At 38.5% G+C, this 16625-nt stretch overlaps 3 protein-coding genes and 1 long non-coding RNA gene across 4 annotated transcripts in view; 1 reads left to right on the forward strand and 3 right to left on the reverse strand.

The window, feature by feature from the left end:
* Nucleotides 1-2663, forward strand: part of LOC127512044 (uncharacterized) — a 63595-nt gene extending 60932 nt beyond the window's left edge. Inside the window, exon 3 of the long non-coding RNA XR_007930122.1 lies at nt 2501-2663. This is a non-coding gene — a long non-coding RNA (uncharacterized LOC127512044). The remainder of the gene's footprint in view (nt 1-2500) is intronic.
* Nucleotides 1-16625, reverse strand: part of dmrt1 (doublesex and mab-3 related transcription factor 1) — a 55662-nt gene that overhangs the window by 8372 nt on the left and 30665 nt on the right. The window lies entirely within an intron of this gene.
* On the reverse strand, nt 62-4474 carry dmrt2a (doublesex and mab-3 related transcription factor 2a). The gene is given in 5 exon segments (XM_051892587.1): nt 62-966; nt 968-1463; nt 2136-2238; nt 2477-2839; nt 3096-4474. Coding segments are annotated over 4 exon segments (1533 nt in total). The 5' UTR covers nt 2816-2839; nt 3096-4474; the 3' UTR covers nt 62-371.
* On the reverse strand, nt 7967-11825 carry dmrt3a (doublesex and mab-3 related transcription factor 3a). Its single transcript, XM_051892588.1, has 2 exons — nt 10565-11825; nt 7967-9339 (listed from the first exon to the last, which is right to left on the reverse strand). Exons 1-2 carry the CDS (start codon nt 10947-10949, stop codon nt 8369-8371), a joined length of 1356 nt encoding a protein of 451 aa, XP_051748548.1. The 5' UTR covers nt 10950-11825; the 3' UTR covers nt 7967-8368.

The following is a 16625-nucleotide window of genomic DNA, read 5'->3' on the forward strand; positions in this document are numbered from 1 at the left end:
ATATAAACAATACTTTTATGTTAAAATAATATCACAAAGTATGGTTGGAACATGGGACATCTTAAAATATTTAAAAATTTCATTTTATTGACACGTTTAAAGTAGCAAAATTAACATTTACATTTAAATAATCTACACATTATAATGTATTATAATATACAACATGCATGTCTTAAATGGTATGTACATTTTTATATATACAGACGTGTGAAAAAAAAAACAGCATTGCTGCTTAGATTAATGCAAGGATCATTTTTCTGACATTTCTTTTTCTAAATGTCCAAATATGTGTGTGTGAATAAATATACAATCAGTAGAAAGTAAGCATCTACTTTTAAAATTCTTCTTTTTTTTCCTTTTAGCAGGAAGCCTTACTGAGATGTCCGATTTAAAGAAAGCGCAGGTCTTTTTAATATGGCCTCCACTGAGAACGACAGAGACTCTCCTGCAGTGACCTTGGTGCTCCATGGCTTTGCTACAAAGTCCTTTCCTGCTCTTTCTGAGCTTTTGAGTCCCACTGTGTCTTTGGCTGTACCCTCCCTGAACTTTTTTGCCGCTTCCTCTAGCAGTTCCTTACAGTACGGCCCATTCATCTCCGCATTCTTGTCATTGAGTGTCTGCTGTATGAGCGAATGGAAGGAGTTGAGCTTCATGGACAGCGTGTGCTTGGCAGCGTCTTTGCTCATGTTGTTGATCACATGCTCATGGCTCCCTGCATGTGGAGATACATTTGGGAAAGCTTGTCCATACGCCCTCTTAGGAGGCGAGAAGGCTGAACGGGCACTTCCGTTCTGGCCGAGTCTTGTCTGAGCCTCTCTGGGCCCCGGCTGGAGGTCACAGGGCTCTGGAGCCACTCGAGAGCCCTCAAGCCTGGACGCGGCTGCCTCATGCTCTGGCGGGTGGCTCTCCGTGGAGCTCATCATCTTTGGATCCCAAACAGCTCCAGGTTTCAAGTTCTGGACTGCAGGTGGCATTCAAGAGGCACTGCTGGTATAACAGGGCATCGCTAATACTGCTACTGCCCCTCGGCCACATTACGAAACGCGGCGAGAGCGGGTATTGGCGATAGGTGGTCGCTACGCTGACGTTTGAGGAGATGAGCTCCACGTTAGCTGTCGTCCCACCTGTGGCAGCATACTGCAGGGAGAGATCCAGACAGCCAGGCAGAAAGCCGCAGAGTTCTTTGGGAGAAGGTTCAACCGTGGATGGGGCCGAGGAGGATGAGAAGGCTGTCTTGTAGGAGTTATACTCAGAAGCATGGACCATATTGCCGGGAAGGAAAAGTGAGGCAGAGCTGGACTGGCTGGACTCGAGAAGCTCCCGTTCTTTATATTCTCGTTCTAGCATAATAGTCTCCAGCTCCTTGTCGGCAAAAGCTCGTCTCTTTCTCATGCGGTCGCTCAGTGGAGGGGGCAAAGCGGGACTGGCACCTAGAAATGGGTCATTTTGCACGGGACGATATCCTGTGAATGAAGAAGATACATTTGGTTTAATTTATATTGAGCAGACCGGATTTATACCACATTTTTTTTGTGTTGATTTACTGTGAAGAATTTCTAAATTAGCTTTAAACAAAATTTTTTTATTCAATTAATTTTTTTTTTTCATCAATAATATCATGCACAGTGTGTGTGTGTGTGTGATATATATATATATATTAGTAAGAAGCTTATACTATGAAAATATCCAGAGAGGAACCAAATAAAATTAATTTTTTTAATTAATTTTTTTGTTTGTTTGTTTTTTTTTTAAATTGATTAAAATTTGGTCATCAATAATCTCATGCAGTTTTTTTTTTTTTTTTTTTTAAATTTAAGTGTTTTATAATATTATATATATATATATATATATATATATATATATATATATATATATATATTATATATATTTAGTAAGTTAAACATGCTGTATTTAAAAGAAGCTTACGCCATGAAAACATCCAGAGAGGAACCAAGTGAATTAATTTGAAATGGACAGAAGTCCAAGAAAGGCTGAGAGAAGAGGAGAAAAGAGGGGTAAAAATTAGCTTTAAAAAGAAGGGGAAAAGTGTGAAAAGTCAGATCAATTTTGAGCTTTATATAAGTGAGGAAGAGTTCTGAATTTGAACATGCAGTTTGTTTTATATTTTTACCCACCTTCTAAAATACTTTTTGCCAGCATGGTCGATGGACGGATGTGTCGCTGATAGATACTTCGTCTTTCCACTGGTATTTGCTTTCCAGATATTCCCTTTTTGTCCTAAAATTGTTGTAAACATAGTTATATGACATTTAGCTCTAAAAAGTAAGTTTTTTTTTCTGTAGCAATGCAGTAATGTTTTGATCTGACTGACAACATTCAGAAAAGTCTGCCTGTTCACTGTTTTGTTTCACTTTCTTAAGCTTTCGCCCTTACGTTTTGTTTCCTCAATTTGATATTGATGACAATAAATGGTGTTTTCAGGAGTAATGTAGGCGATTAGTTTGCGCGCACTCACCTCTGTCGCTTGCTGTCTCCGCAGGGCCACTTGAGCAGCCATTACGCGCTGTCTCTCCACCACCAGAAGGCAGTTTGCACACTGGCAGTCTCTCCATCGGCAGAATCTCTTGTGCCCCTTAAGACAAGACACTACGCCGTGGTTCCTACAGCGGGCGCATTTCGGAGTGCGGCTCAGTTTGCGCTGGTCTCCAGACCCGAGGTTTAAGCGGCTGGGTTTGTCGTCGTCTTTGGACCCCGCTTCGTCCTCGCCGGTGCCGGTGAACACCGCCTGATCGTCGCTCTCTGTTTCCAGGCCCTCCACGTCGATCTCAAACTCCGTGCCCGACAGATCCGTCATTTTCAGGACGCGTGTAAATAGATGCTGTCCAGAAAAAAAGAGGAGTAAATAGTAAATTATTTTAAATCTATAATAAATTATTTTCAATTAATGTCAATTAATAAAATTAACGAACTTATCACGGTTGGTTTTACTTTGATTTTACTTTTAAAAAAATAAAAATAAAAATAAAGCAACAATTAAACGCATATTCTGTTTTTTGTTTTGTTTTGTTTTTTTTACAGCATATTTAAAATGTTATTTCTATAGCATTCAGACTTCCTTTTTCATAGACACTTACCTTTCCAAAGCAGACCAATAAAGGATGAGTGAATATCCAATAGTCTTTATAGTTTTCTCCTCTCCCAGAGGTGCTGAAGCGATAAGATGCGCTGCTACAAAGTAAATTAGGCCACTTTCAATTTTTTTTCAGTCAGCAACATTTAGACTACCTGATCTGTCACTGAAATGTGGTGAGTCTCTCTCAGCCTTTCAACTCTAAGATCCGCGCAGCAAATCTGGCACAGCCAATGGGGAAGCTCCCCTTCGCAGAGAGCCAATCAGGAGACGGTGTGTGACACCACATCCCGATTGGCTCGATGTGAACGGAGCTTCCCAGTTGGCTGGAATCGAATCACTCTCTAAACGAAGTTCTTAATGGGGTGAAGTTACAAATAAAACATTCCTAGGAAACGATCAATTAATCACGGAAGACAGTGGGGGTTCAGCTGTTTAATACGTCTAGTTTCAACCCCACATGTCTCGGCTTATTAATGTATTATTTATTGCTAAGACTTACAGCTCTGTTACATTAAATTATTTTCAAGCTTAGAAACGACAGAGTGTGATATTAATAAAATAATATTTAGTAATAGCCTAAAAGAAAATAAATAAAAAACTTGACACTTTGGCAGATGCTTAAAGAAAGGAATTTGAATAATTGGTGAAGGTTACATTTATTTAGATTGCCCTTGCATATTTATGGACAACTGAATTATGAAGTTTATTTAATCATAAGCAAACGCGTATTTGCAAGTTACGTTGTAATATTTCGTTAATGTGCTCACAGTGGCTAAAATAACCACTAATTGACAATATTCAAATTACAGTTGGTGAATGCAAAAACTGGCGATGGATTTTCATTTTTATTCAAATGCACCTAACAGCGTTGCCATACAGGTGCTTTTTGTTTTTGTTTGTTTGCTTTAAGATATGCATAATTATTCTTTTTGCATGATTAAATTGACATTTTTAAATAATTATCTTAAAACTTTAAATAGAAAATTATTCAAAATGTTTAAGACATTTGTCTTTATTGATAAGCCTAATTATCCACATAAAGGTTTCAATTCCGAGAGACAATTTTATAATTGTAATGATAAGAAGCGGCTTGTCTGACAAATGAGTTTGGCTGCTAACAAGACACTAGATCTCTTGTTACACCAATTAATATCTTTCTGAGTTGCTGTTGACACTGCACAACCCTTCGGGGATGCATTTAAACACTGTTTTCAACTTTTCAAGATCGAACGTGATATGACAGTTGACACAACAAGCGATACTTAAAAAAACATTGACTAAGCATGCGGGAGTGCTACACAAAACACAATTCTCTTTGTCCCGATCGACCTACCATGTGTGATGTTTCTCAAAACAAAGTAAAATCAACTGACAGTAAAGAATGTCACAGCTACTGTTCATGATGGGTTTATTCTATACAGACAGCAGCATATGCGGGACGTGCACGGGAGAGTAAAGCTTGTGTAAGACACGGGTTTAAATGAACAACAAATATGTGGTTGGACTTTGCATACAGTTTTGTGCTGCGTGTGAAGAAATGTCTGGTTGTATTTCAATATCTGGCCTTATGATCTTGCATGTAACAATGGAATTAAATTATAATCAAATTAAAATAACTTGTAAAATAAATATAATGCGCCTTATTAAAAGCGCAGCGTTCATTTAATCACAAATGAAAACGAGGATATGAGGGATAGATCAGTGTTTCCCAACCCTGTTCCTGGAGGCACACTAACACTACACATTTTCAAACTCTTCCTGATCTCCAGGACCAGAAATAGATATCCAAAATGTGCACTGGTTGTGTGCCTACAGACATGGGAAACACTGGATATAGCCTAGGCCTGTATTCCATTCGACGAATTATGCTGTTTTAAGTTTTTTTTTTATGTATCGTACAGTACATACACGGGTATTTTTTTCTAAGAAAAGATGCCTTTTTAATTTCGCGTCAGCTGAATAATCGACACCCAGGTACAATACAATCGATTGAACAGCCTAGGCTACATCTCCCACTCGTTTTCGCTCGCAAAAAAAATAAATAGCTGATGGGAAATTGTTCATCTATATATTAAACAATAACAACAACAAATTATTAATATATTAGCCGTAAAGGGACGAGGCTGAATCCAGTTACTTATTGACGCGTGAACTTCCCCTTTAAATGACGCGACGCTTCCTTAAGCTCACTACGTTATGACAATTAGGGGAATAGAAAATGTTCATGCCATTTAAATTTGATTATCTCAATGGATTTGGCGACACATTTTCATTTAAGGCAAGCAGAATGGCATAGGGTGATTTTGGTTAGGCCTAATTGTCTGTCTGGTCTTGCCCCGTGATCTCTGTTACTCACATGTGGTGAAGATGTTTGCCGTGCAGGTGCAGCTTTGCCACTCGCCCTTCTTCCCTCTTAATTTATTAGCAAGGTTACGGCCAGCTATCCCAACTGCTACCCAGGGTGCAATTTCCCCATGTGGAATGCTTTGATCTTCTCTGTTGCCTTCTTCTAAACGCATATGACAATGCCAAATGGAGAAAAAAAAAAAATCGGAGTGTGTTTATTGTTTAGTTATCTTTATGCGTAAAGGCCCAGGCTAAGCGGTTGTTTGTTTTATTCCGCATAAATGACGTTTTCAGTTCTTTGTCATATTTCCCATATGTAGGTTATTTATAAGCAATGTTTGTTTGCAGATTAGCTTGTGTTGGGAAATGAGGGCTTTGTTTTTATGCCTGCATCGTTTAGGATTCATGTTATACAATAGTTTACTTTCTATTACAGTAAAATGCAGGTCCATCATGGTTAAAACGCCTTCAGACACGTTCGAGGATATTTATTTAGGCTATACAACCAATGTGTGACAAGCCAATCGCGTCTAAGTTACTGGTTTGGTTCAGGGTGTGTCACATGTTACACACTGCAATGTAACCTGAGCGGAGTGTAGAGACAAGAGACTTGTGCGTTCACTGAATCCCTGTTATGTTAATTAGCATTTGAAGACACTTGATGGATTGGTAACACGTGCAACCTGCTGAATGCTTAACCACTCATAATTTGTCTGTCCGGTTGATGTATACGAGAACACAGGGCCGTGTTGACTTAGAGGCACAGATTCAAATGTCAACATTAAAAGCTGTCGCTCGGTTAAGTCAATAGATGTGTTAAATAGAAGTGCAACACCTGCACAGTCGAGCAACCGCTGGTTTAGCATTACATATACGTTTATAAACACTATGAAACCTAAATAGGGCGTCTTAAACAAGCAACAAGTCACAATAAATCGCCACTGCAGGTTATGCAGTTCTAAATCTAGACTATATGAATGTAGGCTAATATATTGTCGTGTACGTCAGTACCTCAGACGCTGAATATGTTCTGTTTGACATATTTGCATAGGCTAATTAACTTGTGTCAGATTGTAGGCCTTGATGGCTAACTATAACAACTTTAATGACGTCATGACCTCTTTTATACACAATCAGAAGGTGACAGTATTGAGCCACTACTGAGGTTTTTATAGTGGGGCATTCCTGCACATAGAGCACTTTTACAGGAGGCGGTAAGGCATTAAAAAGATATTTTGATGACCGATAATAATGATATTGATATAATAATAACAACAACAACAATAAATTAGTAATGATGATATTTCATACTTTTTTTTTTTTTTTTCAATTGAAAGATGATATTAACCATGAATGATTTTAAATAAATTTGATCTTGTTTCCCATAAAATCGAATTCTAATCGAATACTCTTTAAAAAAGTTCTTTATTGGCATCCATGGTTCCATGAAGAACCTTTAAAAACAATGGAACCTTTCCATTATACAGAAGACTCTTATAGTGGAAAAAGGTTCTTTAGATTAATAAAAATTTCTTCACACTAAGAAAACAATGGGTTATTTTAAGATCTGTTCACTGAAATGTTCTTCAATGGCACAAAAATGGTCCTATGGTATTGCTGCAAAAAAAAAAAAACTTTTTGGAACCTCAATTTTTTAAGAGTGAAACATATTAGCCTTTAATGTTGGCTAGATATGTAATAGGTCACGTATTTACGAATAATAACATACTAAACAGGAATCAGGCATATTTTTTTCTTCTTGTGAAAGTGTTTTTTCTTCTTTGGGTCAGTAGTCACGAAATTGTCTATTGTTAAAAAGGTCCACTAGATGGCGCAGTTAGCTTATTTTTCCTGCTCATTTAATTGATAAACGCAAATAACTTGATCCATTGAAAATACTTTGTTCAAAATAATAAAAAAGTACCCTGTTGTGTTAATTTTTTTTTTTTTTTTACATTGACATTAACGTAAACCATCAGATAATAAACAGCAAATGTTATTTAATTATGAATGACTGGTTCAAAACAAAATAAAGAGAACGATGACGACTGGATCATTTGGTATTATTAGTGGTAGGCTATAGGCTTAATTATTATATACTAAAGAACTATACAGATATGGCCGGCCTTACTTACTGCATTAATGTTCTTTGCAGGAGGCAGGGGGCTGAATTGGCAGTGGATTAAACGAGACAAGATGGTAGGTATCCCTTTTACATTTTTTATTCTAATGAGTTGCTACTGAATTGTCATTTTTTTCTTTATTTCTTTGAAGAGATATTCTATATTCTAAAAAACAAAAAAATCCATGCCTTTTAATTTTTAATTCTAAAGAGTAGCTATAATTATGTTGTTTCTCTTTATTTCTTAAAAGATATATTCTGTATTATAAAAACAAATCTATGCCTAATAAATAAATAAATGCCTAGTTTATTATCTAATGCTGTTTTTGAAAATTGTAAATGTTTGTTTTGCAGATATCTAATACATGCAGCTATATGTTTGCTTCAGGTAAACACAATGACAATAACAGTTCATAGAAGGTTTATTTGCCATACTTTTACATGCAGGACTGCTGGAATCTTTTTTTTTTTACAATAAATCGTTATCAATGGTACATTTCATGCAAAGTGGAAATAGAGATCACTGTGCTCAAATATATTAAGTTATTCAGATTTTTTGGTCAAATAATAGTACCTTAATGAATTTCCCCCCAAAATTAAAGCTAATGTTATTCCACACATGATTAAGTTGGCACAACAACCTCAGATCTGGTAGAAATACAATACCTCAAGTAAAGCAATGTATATCTTTTCATTGCGCTCCTAGCCGAGCAGTGTCTCTTTTGTATCATTTCAAGAAGCCATTTGAAACGCATTTCAGTGCTTGTTTCCCATCCTCCTATTGAAAGCGCTGGAGTGAGCAGAAGTTAGGAGGAAGTATTCAGGATCCTGGAGTCTGAGGAGTCAGATCTTTCATCATACTCCTCATCTGCAGCGTACATGCTCTGTTTGGCAATGACAGGGCAGCTCTCCTCCTGGATGCTGATCCGATGCTCCTCGGTGGGTCTGCTGGTGAGGAGCGGTGAGCTGCGGATCACTCCGGCCGAGGGGCCTGAGAACGGCGGGATATACTGTGAGCGCAACTGATACTGTTGCTGTAAAGTCATGGTATTCCACAGAGTCACATCGTTGTGCACGAAGGGCCCGGCTTGGCCACGGCTCAACGAATTCCTCAGCATGAGGGGGTATCGAGGCGGCTGGGGGAAGCCGTGCTGTAGCGGCATGCTAAGAGGGCCTGGTACAACTCCACCAGAAGGCTCTGAGGAGAAGCGCAGGGAATCGGGAACACGAAAAGCCGAACCGACCGACCACTTGGAAGACGAGACGGGGTAAGAGCTCAGCGGGTGCTCAAAAAGGTGGCCGTTTGACGGGAGAACCAGGGCATCTGAGTTCTCAGACAGGATCTTTTCTGGTTTCATTGTGGAACGGCTGGACAGCAAGATCTCGATGGCTCCAACCAGGTCCCCACCGCAGCCTTTCAGAATGAGCTCCAGGATGGCTGGTTTATGGGCTGGGAAGATCTTCTTCAGGACCTCCAGTGGAGGTCGGTTGGCCCTCAGACTGAAAGGAAGAGATACAGAGCCTGAGAGGCCTTCGATGAGGAGGTTGGGCTCAGGAGAGTATTTGGGGTTGTCAGCTTTGGGCTCTGGCTCAGTGCAGGATTTAGACAGGCTAAAGCGGGACTCCTCGAGCTGGGGAGTTGGGTCTGAGGTGTCAGGGGTGCAACACAAGTTAGGTTTAGACTCCTCGGGGGAGCTGACTGGCTCTGGTTCTCTGTCACTGGCACTACCTCCGTTCTCTCCACCAGACTGCTCACCAGACAGATCCTCATTTAGGTCTGAAGAACACACACACACACACAAGCACGGACTTCATCAACATACTGTATATTAAAAGATGGTAATACAGTGATGCTGCAGCTGCATTATGATTTAAAAAAAAAAAATGATTAGGAAACCACCTGTCTAATAGCTAAATGTAAATTTTAATTTAAGTATTTAACTGTCTGACAATTTACAGGCATCTCATACAGAATGACTTAAGTAGAAGTCACCCTAAAGTCCAGCTAAAATTCTGACTCGCTATACCTACTCAGACATTGTCCGATTCTGCAGACTGGAAGTGCAACATTCAGGTTATTGACCTGTCAGCACTCCTGTGATTTATAATGGGCGACTTTATTAACTGTTCGCATAAAAACGCTGACGCGGTGGCACTGAGAAATCTGTTGTCGATTCCACTTCACTACAGTTTTGCAAACTGATTACTTTAGAAACATTTTACATTCATTTGGACTTGCTTTGTCCAAACCTTCCCCGAAATAATCGGCAGGGCCTGTCCTATTACCTGTGATGTGCATCTTTCAAACGATCTAAGTTCATCAACTCACCGAAATACGACGGTTAAGGCGATTTCGTTCGGCTTCATGTCTGATAGTCTTCAATATTTCCGTTCTAATTATTCCTGACTAAATAATTTAGCAGAACTTTCAGGTTTGGCATGTTGCTATTTTAATCTCACGTGGAAAAAGAAGGTCCAATAAACGTGTTTGCCATGGTATATCAAGAATAAATAACACTATAATTAATAGCCACAGTAATATTTTAATAAGAACAAAATTAATAACAATAGTTCCGGGTCAGGAAAAAAGGCTATATTTCCAGGAAACAAAAATGCCCGCATTAGCCTATGCTTTATCATGTTGTCTCGATCAGATTGTTGATTATTGCAAAGATTATTTTTGTTAGATATTTGTGATAATTATGTTTTTATTGTTGCGAACATTAACGTGACAATGTTATTTCAAAAGTAGGCTACTGTGGTTTAAAACTCCAGTCGTGATTTCGTTTATCCTATTGTATGTACGCTTTTTTTATAGGCTAATATAATTTTGTAACAACAATTAAAAAATAATAAGAAAATTACAGCTAATTATTAAAATAAAACGATTAATTACAATTACTTGGAAAGAACCTTTCAAAGTTTCGTCTTCGGTGTTGCTAAAACGAAGTTTTTTCGGAGTAAAATGTCTAAAACATTGTGTTACATGTGTAAGCGATTACCTTGCGGTGGTTTAGGGGTCACTGTCTCTGTGCTCCAGCGGAGGTCTATGTCGCTTGTTCGTGGGTTATTTGGGTTCTGCTCCCCGCTCCCCACCGTGATGCCAGGCAGCGCTCTCAGTGACTCCGGGATCAAACTCTCCAAACTCTCGTTCGCCTGCTGCCGCCTCAGCGCCACCTGAGCCGCCATGACCCGCTGGCGCTCGATTATTAGAATACATTTCTCGCAAGTGCAGTCCTTAAAACGGCAGTAACGCTTGTGCCCTTTCAGCCAGGAGAGCACCCCGTGGTTCCTGCAGCGGGCACATTTGGGGGTCCTCTGGAGGGGCGCTCTCGGCTGGGACACCGGGCCCCCCATGTAGAGGTAGGGCGATCCGTAGCCATTCATTTCTCAAGTCGTTTCCAGAGGTGCCAGAGGCGCAAGTGCATCAGATAAGCAGTAGAGGAAGAGTGCTGTCAAGTATAGTGAAGAGATCAAGCCCCTCTACTGCTCGCTACACTCGTGATGAGAGGTGTTGACTCTTTAAGACGAGGATCCACCTTTCGCCCCTCAATAAAGAAGTGCATCAGGCGATCTGACACGCACTAACGAGTAACTTCTATTTCTCACATCACTGTCACGAGCCATTTACATTCCCCTGATACTGGATGGAGGGAGGAAGTCTCGCTTTTTTCTAATTACAAATAGAGCTTAAGCAATATCTTACCGATATGCAAACTTTTAATACAAATACCCTACAGATTTACTATTTTTAAGTGTTTTTAAGCAGCGTGGGAATTATGTCTGATCTGTTAAAACTTGGAGCCCTTATAAGGAAGTCCAAATAAAAGGTTGAAGGTGTCTCAAAAGTTTGTAGCCATAGCAACTTGGCTGCTGGAGCTCTGGCAGTTAGGATCTGTATACAGGATGATACATCAACAAAACATACTGTTGTAAATTATTATTTTATTAGGCTTTACATTTACATACTGTAGGCTAACACAAGTAGGCTATATCACAAACAATGTTTTGCTTAAAAAGTAGTTTGGCTAACTTCTGTCAGAATCAAATCGGCTGCATTAGACAAACTGTAACACATTTAGCGAAATATTGAAAATTAGGCTACTGACAGTAATTAATCCTAAAACGTCGACTCCCATAAAAGTCAATTAATAATATGCATTATTTTAAATCATCTCTCTGATTAAATCAACTTTCTAATTGTTTTTCGCTGTATGTTTATACGCCTGGTACGCGTAAAAAAATAAAGAGAATTAAATAATAATAATAGCCTAATAATAATAATAATCCACCATAATTTTCAATGGTTATTTGAAATCGGACCCACAGCGATTTTTCGACATATGAGTCTTTTAGGAGTGCAGTAATTTCAAAAATTAAGTGGGAATGTAGAAAAGAATTCACATAATTCACATAACTGCTGTGCGCTTTTCATGAAAATCCTGCAACCGCTTTGGTATTTAGTTTAACCACACGCTGTGAATTCGAATTAAACACAGGCGACAATAATATGGTAGTTTGCATTTGAATGAGCTCTTAACTTATTCCCATGAAAAATGTTGAATAGTCCGACATGCATGCGAGTTAATTGGGCAATATAATTTGGACTTGTACCAAATGAGTTCTGGAAGGATCAGATGAAGAAGAAAAAAATGAATTGAATCAAGTGAACAGGGCGATGTCATCTACATTAAACAGGCCTATTTTGTTTTGTGCACACAGTAAACATACACAGACTTTAAATGCAATTTGGCGCGCGATGTGGGTGTAAATTGCAGCACACCTTTTTTTAAATGATGCCCATCGCTTTTAAAGTCCAGTGAAACTCAACACCGGGCACCCTCGAGTCCCGTTTCTGTTCCTAAATGGGTTTATTCAAGCACGTAATGGGATCCCGGCAGCACAACTTTGAGAACTGGGGGCCACGGTAAACTTCACCACATGAACTCCGTTTCCAGGGCTATTAAGCTTTTAATTGGAAAATAGCAGATGAAATTTCAAGGTGACGATAATGCAGCGTGCAGTCTGTGTATGGCGAGGGGAATTCACACCAAGGGGAGTGGGAGGACAACAGAAATTCCAATAAAATTATTTATTTTTCTGCCACTGATTGGCCTCAATGTAAACAGAAAAATGAAAAGAGAATAAGGTGAACATGCACTATATATACACCATCCACACAAGTCCATTAAATGTAAAATGAAAAGTACAATTTATTTATCAACTATAATGCTTTATTTTTATTTATTTTTAAAAATTGATAAGTTTCTTTGCTTGTAAGTTATAAGCATGTTAGATAAAATAAGCCAGAAATCTAACAACCAGCAAAGAAACAAAGATCTGGCTCTTTTGAATGTAACTAAAGAAAATGAATGAAACCAAAGCCTATACCAGTATAAAAATTAGATTGTTTAAAATGGGGAGTGAAATTATGTAAATATGTATATGACATTTTTTTAATTCTAACACTGTCTTTCTGTCTGTTCAGAACCGCACGACAGTTTTACTGATTAAATCCACTCAGTGGAAGGTAATTTAGTAATGGGAGAGAACAGATGTTTTGACAGAGATACAATAAACAGAAATGGATAAACATTCTTTTGGGGGTTCATACATTTTGTGTTCATATGCATTTAAAGTATGACTAAAATACCACTAATTCAAAGTTAAATGTAGTTTTGAAAAAAAAAAGAAAAAGGGTTGTTTATTTCCAATGGTGAAAGATTATTTTTGTGGGTTAAGTGAACCATACTAGCAGCACTAGACTGTGGTTTATCTATGTGGAGCCCAAAAGTTGTTATACTGAGCTGAAGGACAGCATAAAGCCAGTAAATGTCCCATGTCTAAGATCCAAGAAACCATAAACTGAGTATATGACACCAACTAAATCTCTACAGCCAACCACTCAGTGCGGGAGGTACTTTCACTCCCTAATGATTTTACATTATTATTTAGCAAACACAGTTATCCCTAGCAACTTACAAATGAGAATAAGTATTTATATTATTATTATTATAAGAGATTAATTTCAGAAAGAAAACAAGTAGTACTACCAGGTCACACACACAAAAGGTTTCAATGTTTCAGACAAGGAATACTGACATTTATTGTCTGTTTAATCTAAATATTTGTACTTTATTGTAGTACAGATACATTTTATACATTTTCATAGATGATGCTCTTAAATTTCATTTAGTCTCTTTGTGTACTTTCTGTCAGGTTTGATGGAGGTTTATAGTGGTAATTATGTATAGACTCAACGTTGAGTCTGTGAACTGTCTATCGAGACCCCAATCGGCTTCTCTTTCATTGCGCCTCTCTGACAGGCAACCAATAGTTTCAATGTTGTGAGTAATGATGGGACATCTGTCCAGTGAAATGTCTGGTTGTATGGACAGAGCCTCCAAGGGCACTCAAATCACTGAGACTCTGACAGGACCCACACCTCCCCGCCACACCCTCTCCATCTCAATGCGAACAAAGGCAGACAACAAATTAGTTGTCTGCCTCTATAACCCACTCTAATGGGACTTTAAATATACAATTGAGTGCAATTGAAACTTAAAGTTAGAACAACAAATAAGTCATTGTAAAACTCACTGACAGCACACAGTTACTGTATTAATTTACATTTTTTGCACCTGGGAAAAAGGGTTTCATGTTCAGGCCATTACATTCACAGGACAGGTGCTTGATCACATTTTTGGCATAGTTGGGCATGTACTAAATTGGTCACAAGACTGGCACACCTGGTGTGGTCTTCTACTGCTGCTGGATATTTTCTCGTTTTAGGACCATTCTCTGTAAACCCTAGAGATGGTTGTTCGTGAAAATCCCAGTAGATCAGCAGTTTCTGACATACTCCGATCAGCCTGTCTGGCACCAACAACCATGACACTTAAATCACCTTTCTTCCCCGTTTTGATGCTCAGTTTGAACTTCAGCAGATCATCTTGACCATGGGCGTGTCTCAATCAGATCTCTAACTTCCTAAGTTGTGAATCAGTATATTGTGTACACTAATTCAGGACCCTGGCTCACTACACATTGGGACACTGCATGTCTCTATTTCTGGCGACATGACAACGTCTTCATTGTACAGCATCACTACTGGTATTGATGAACAACAGAACTGATATCTTTCACATTATTTTTTTTAATTTTTTTAATGTTATTTAAAGTATAAATACTTAGCTTGTTACATATATACTTGCAACATCTCAGCTGTAAATAAATTATAAATGTTAGCTTGATTATGTTCATTACCTGTCTAGCGATGTATGTTTCTGCTTAAATATAATTAAATAATGGTTTTTACTGTTTAAAAAAAAGAAAGAAAAAAAGAAAAAAACATCTATTGTGTCGTTATGTGTAGTGAGTTGGCTCACATGATTTATGTTTCGTGCTTCAGAACTGCCGTTAAGGGAACATAGTGAGCACTGATGCTCTCAGGTTTTCAAGGTGCATTGTGGGATTTTTAAGAGAGCGAACGTTTCAGTGCACTGGTATGATTTTGCGATTGAGACAGCCCTTAAAATGGCCGACTCCCTGATCAGTGCCCTGACTACTGAACTAGGGAGCTGATTGAGACGCATCCCATGGGTGCTTCTCAATACTCAAATAGAAGCTTTCTCATTTCCTCCATCCTCCAGCCCGTGACCCAGAAACTGACCGAACTCAGCCATCTTGAAGGGCATTTCAGTTCTCTAATTGCACCACAAGGAGGCGAGGAACGAGTAGCGAGGAAGCTTCCTGAGGAGTCATGAGCGAGGATACACAGGTGTATCCTTCCCTCGCATCCTAAGGGGTGGAACTATAACACGAGGAAAGGAAATGAGGATGCACAAATAAGAAATGAGAAGCACCCCATGTCTAAATGCCTGAATGCACCGAGTTCCTGCCATGTGATTGGCTGATTAGATATTTGTTAACGAGGAGAACAGGTGTACCTAATAAAGTGGCCAGTGAGTGTATATATGTAAACATCTGTTCTTTCTTTGAAATAGCTTATTCAGGACCATACTAAATAAAAAATAGCAGACATGCTATTTTTTTATGATCTTATTTTGTTTGTTATTAACATATTCTGCAAGGGGTATGTAAACTTAACCACAAATATATTGTTGTACTATTTTGTTGTTGTATTTCTATTCATCTAAACAGGTTATTTGTCAAGAGCAACGCAAGAATGTTAATATTTGATTTTGTAATTGTAATAATTATATGGAATATCTTAACAACAATCTGCATGTTCTCCATAAATTTGACTGTCAAGGTTTTCTATTCTTCTCTCATATTCCGGTAATCTTCTTTAATATCTTTACAGAACCCTCGAAATAAAATGCATTCAATTCAAATAAATGTATTATTACAGATTAAACTGGGCCTTGTTTCAGACCGTACAGTCATCAAACACTTTTATGATGACCTCTTCCTCTCTTAAATCCAAAAGCCCTGACTTAAGAAAATGCAGCTCTAGCACCTGTCCCCCCCCCCCCTCCAGTATGCACTGAGACTTTGGGACAGGGGCGGCTTTATCTTTCATGCAGTCGGAGTGATTGATGGCACAATAGCAGCTCAAGGAAAACAAATCCACAGACACTTTTCAGGCTGTCGCTGGAACACAAACCCGGAGCAGCAACAGAAGGACACGGTGGCATGCCGGAGCCCAGCGCTGACAGCCTATGATAAAGCGGCCTTCCTTAACTAAACTCGTAAAGCACGGGACAATAAAACTCAATCTTCTGTAAAATCCAATTAAGTCATTATCTGACTGATTGTATCTTTAATTGAAAACAGAAGTGACAGTAAATTTCTGTGATATATCAGGATCAATCGATACTGCTGTACAATCTGCTCTCCAGAAGTGATTTATAATGCCAAAGCCATATAGGTAACTCCACATTCTTCTCACTAAAACCACTGGGGGATGAAATTAAGAGTAAGTGCATTTAATAAAAAAACAAGATGGTCAGGTTATTGATTACAGCAGATGGGGCAGAATCGAATGAATGTTTTGAGGGTGCAGAGCAAAGAAAATACAAGTAATTTTCATTTCGGGTT

The sequence above is a fragment of the Ctenopharyngodon idella genome, chromosome 5 (assembly GCF_019924925.1).
Source record: "Ctenopharyngodon idella isolate HZGC_01 chromosome 5, HZGC01, whole genome shotgun sequence".
NCBI lineage: Eukaryota > Metazoa > Chordata > Actinopteri > Cypriniformes > Xenocyprididae > Ctenopharyngodon > Ctenopharyngodon idella.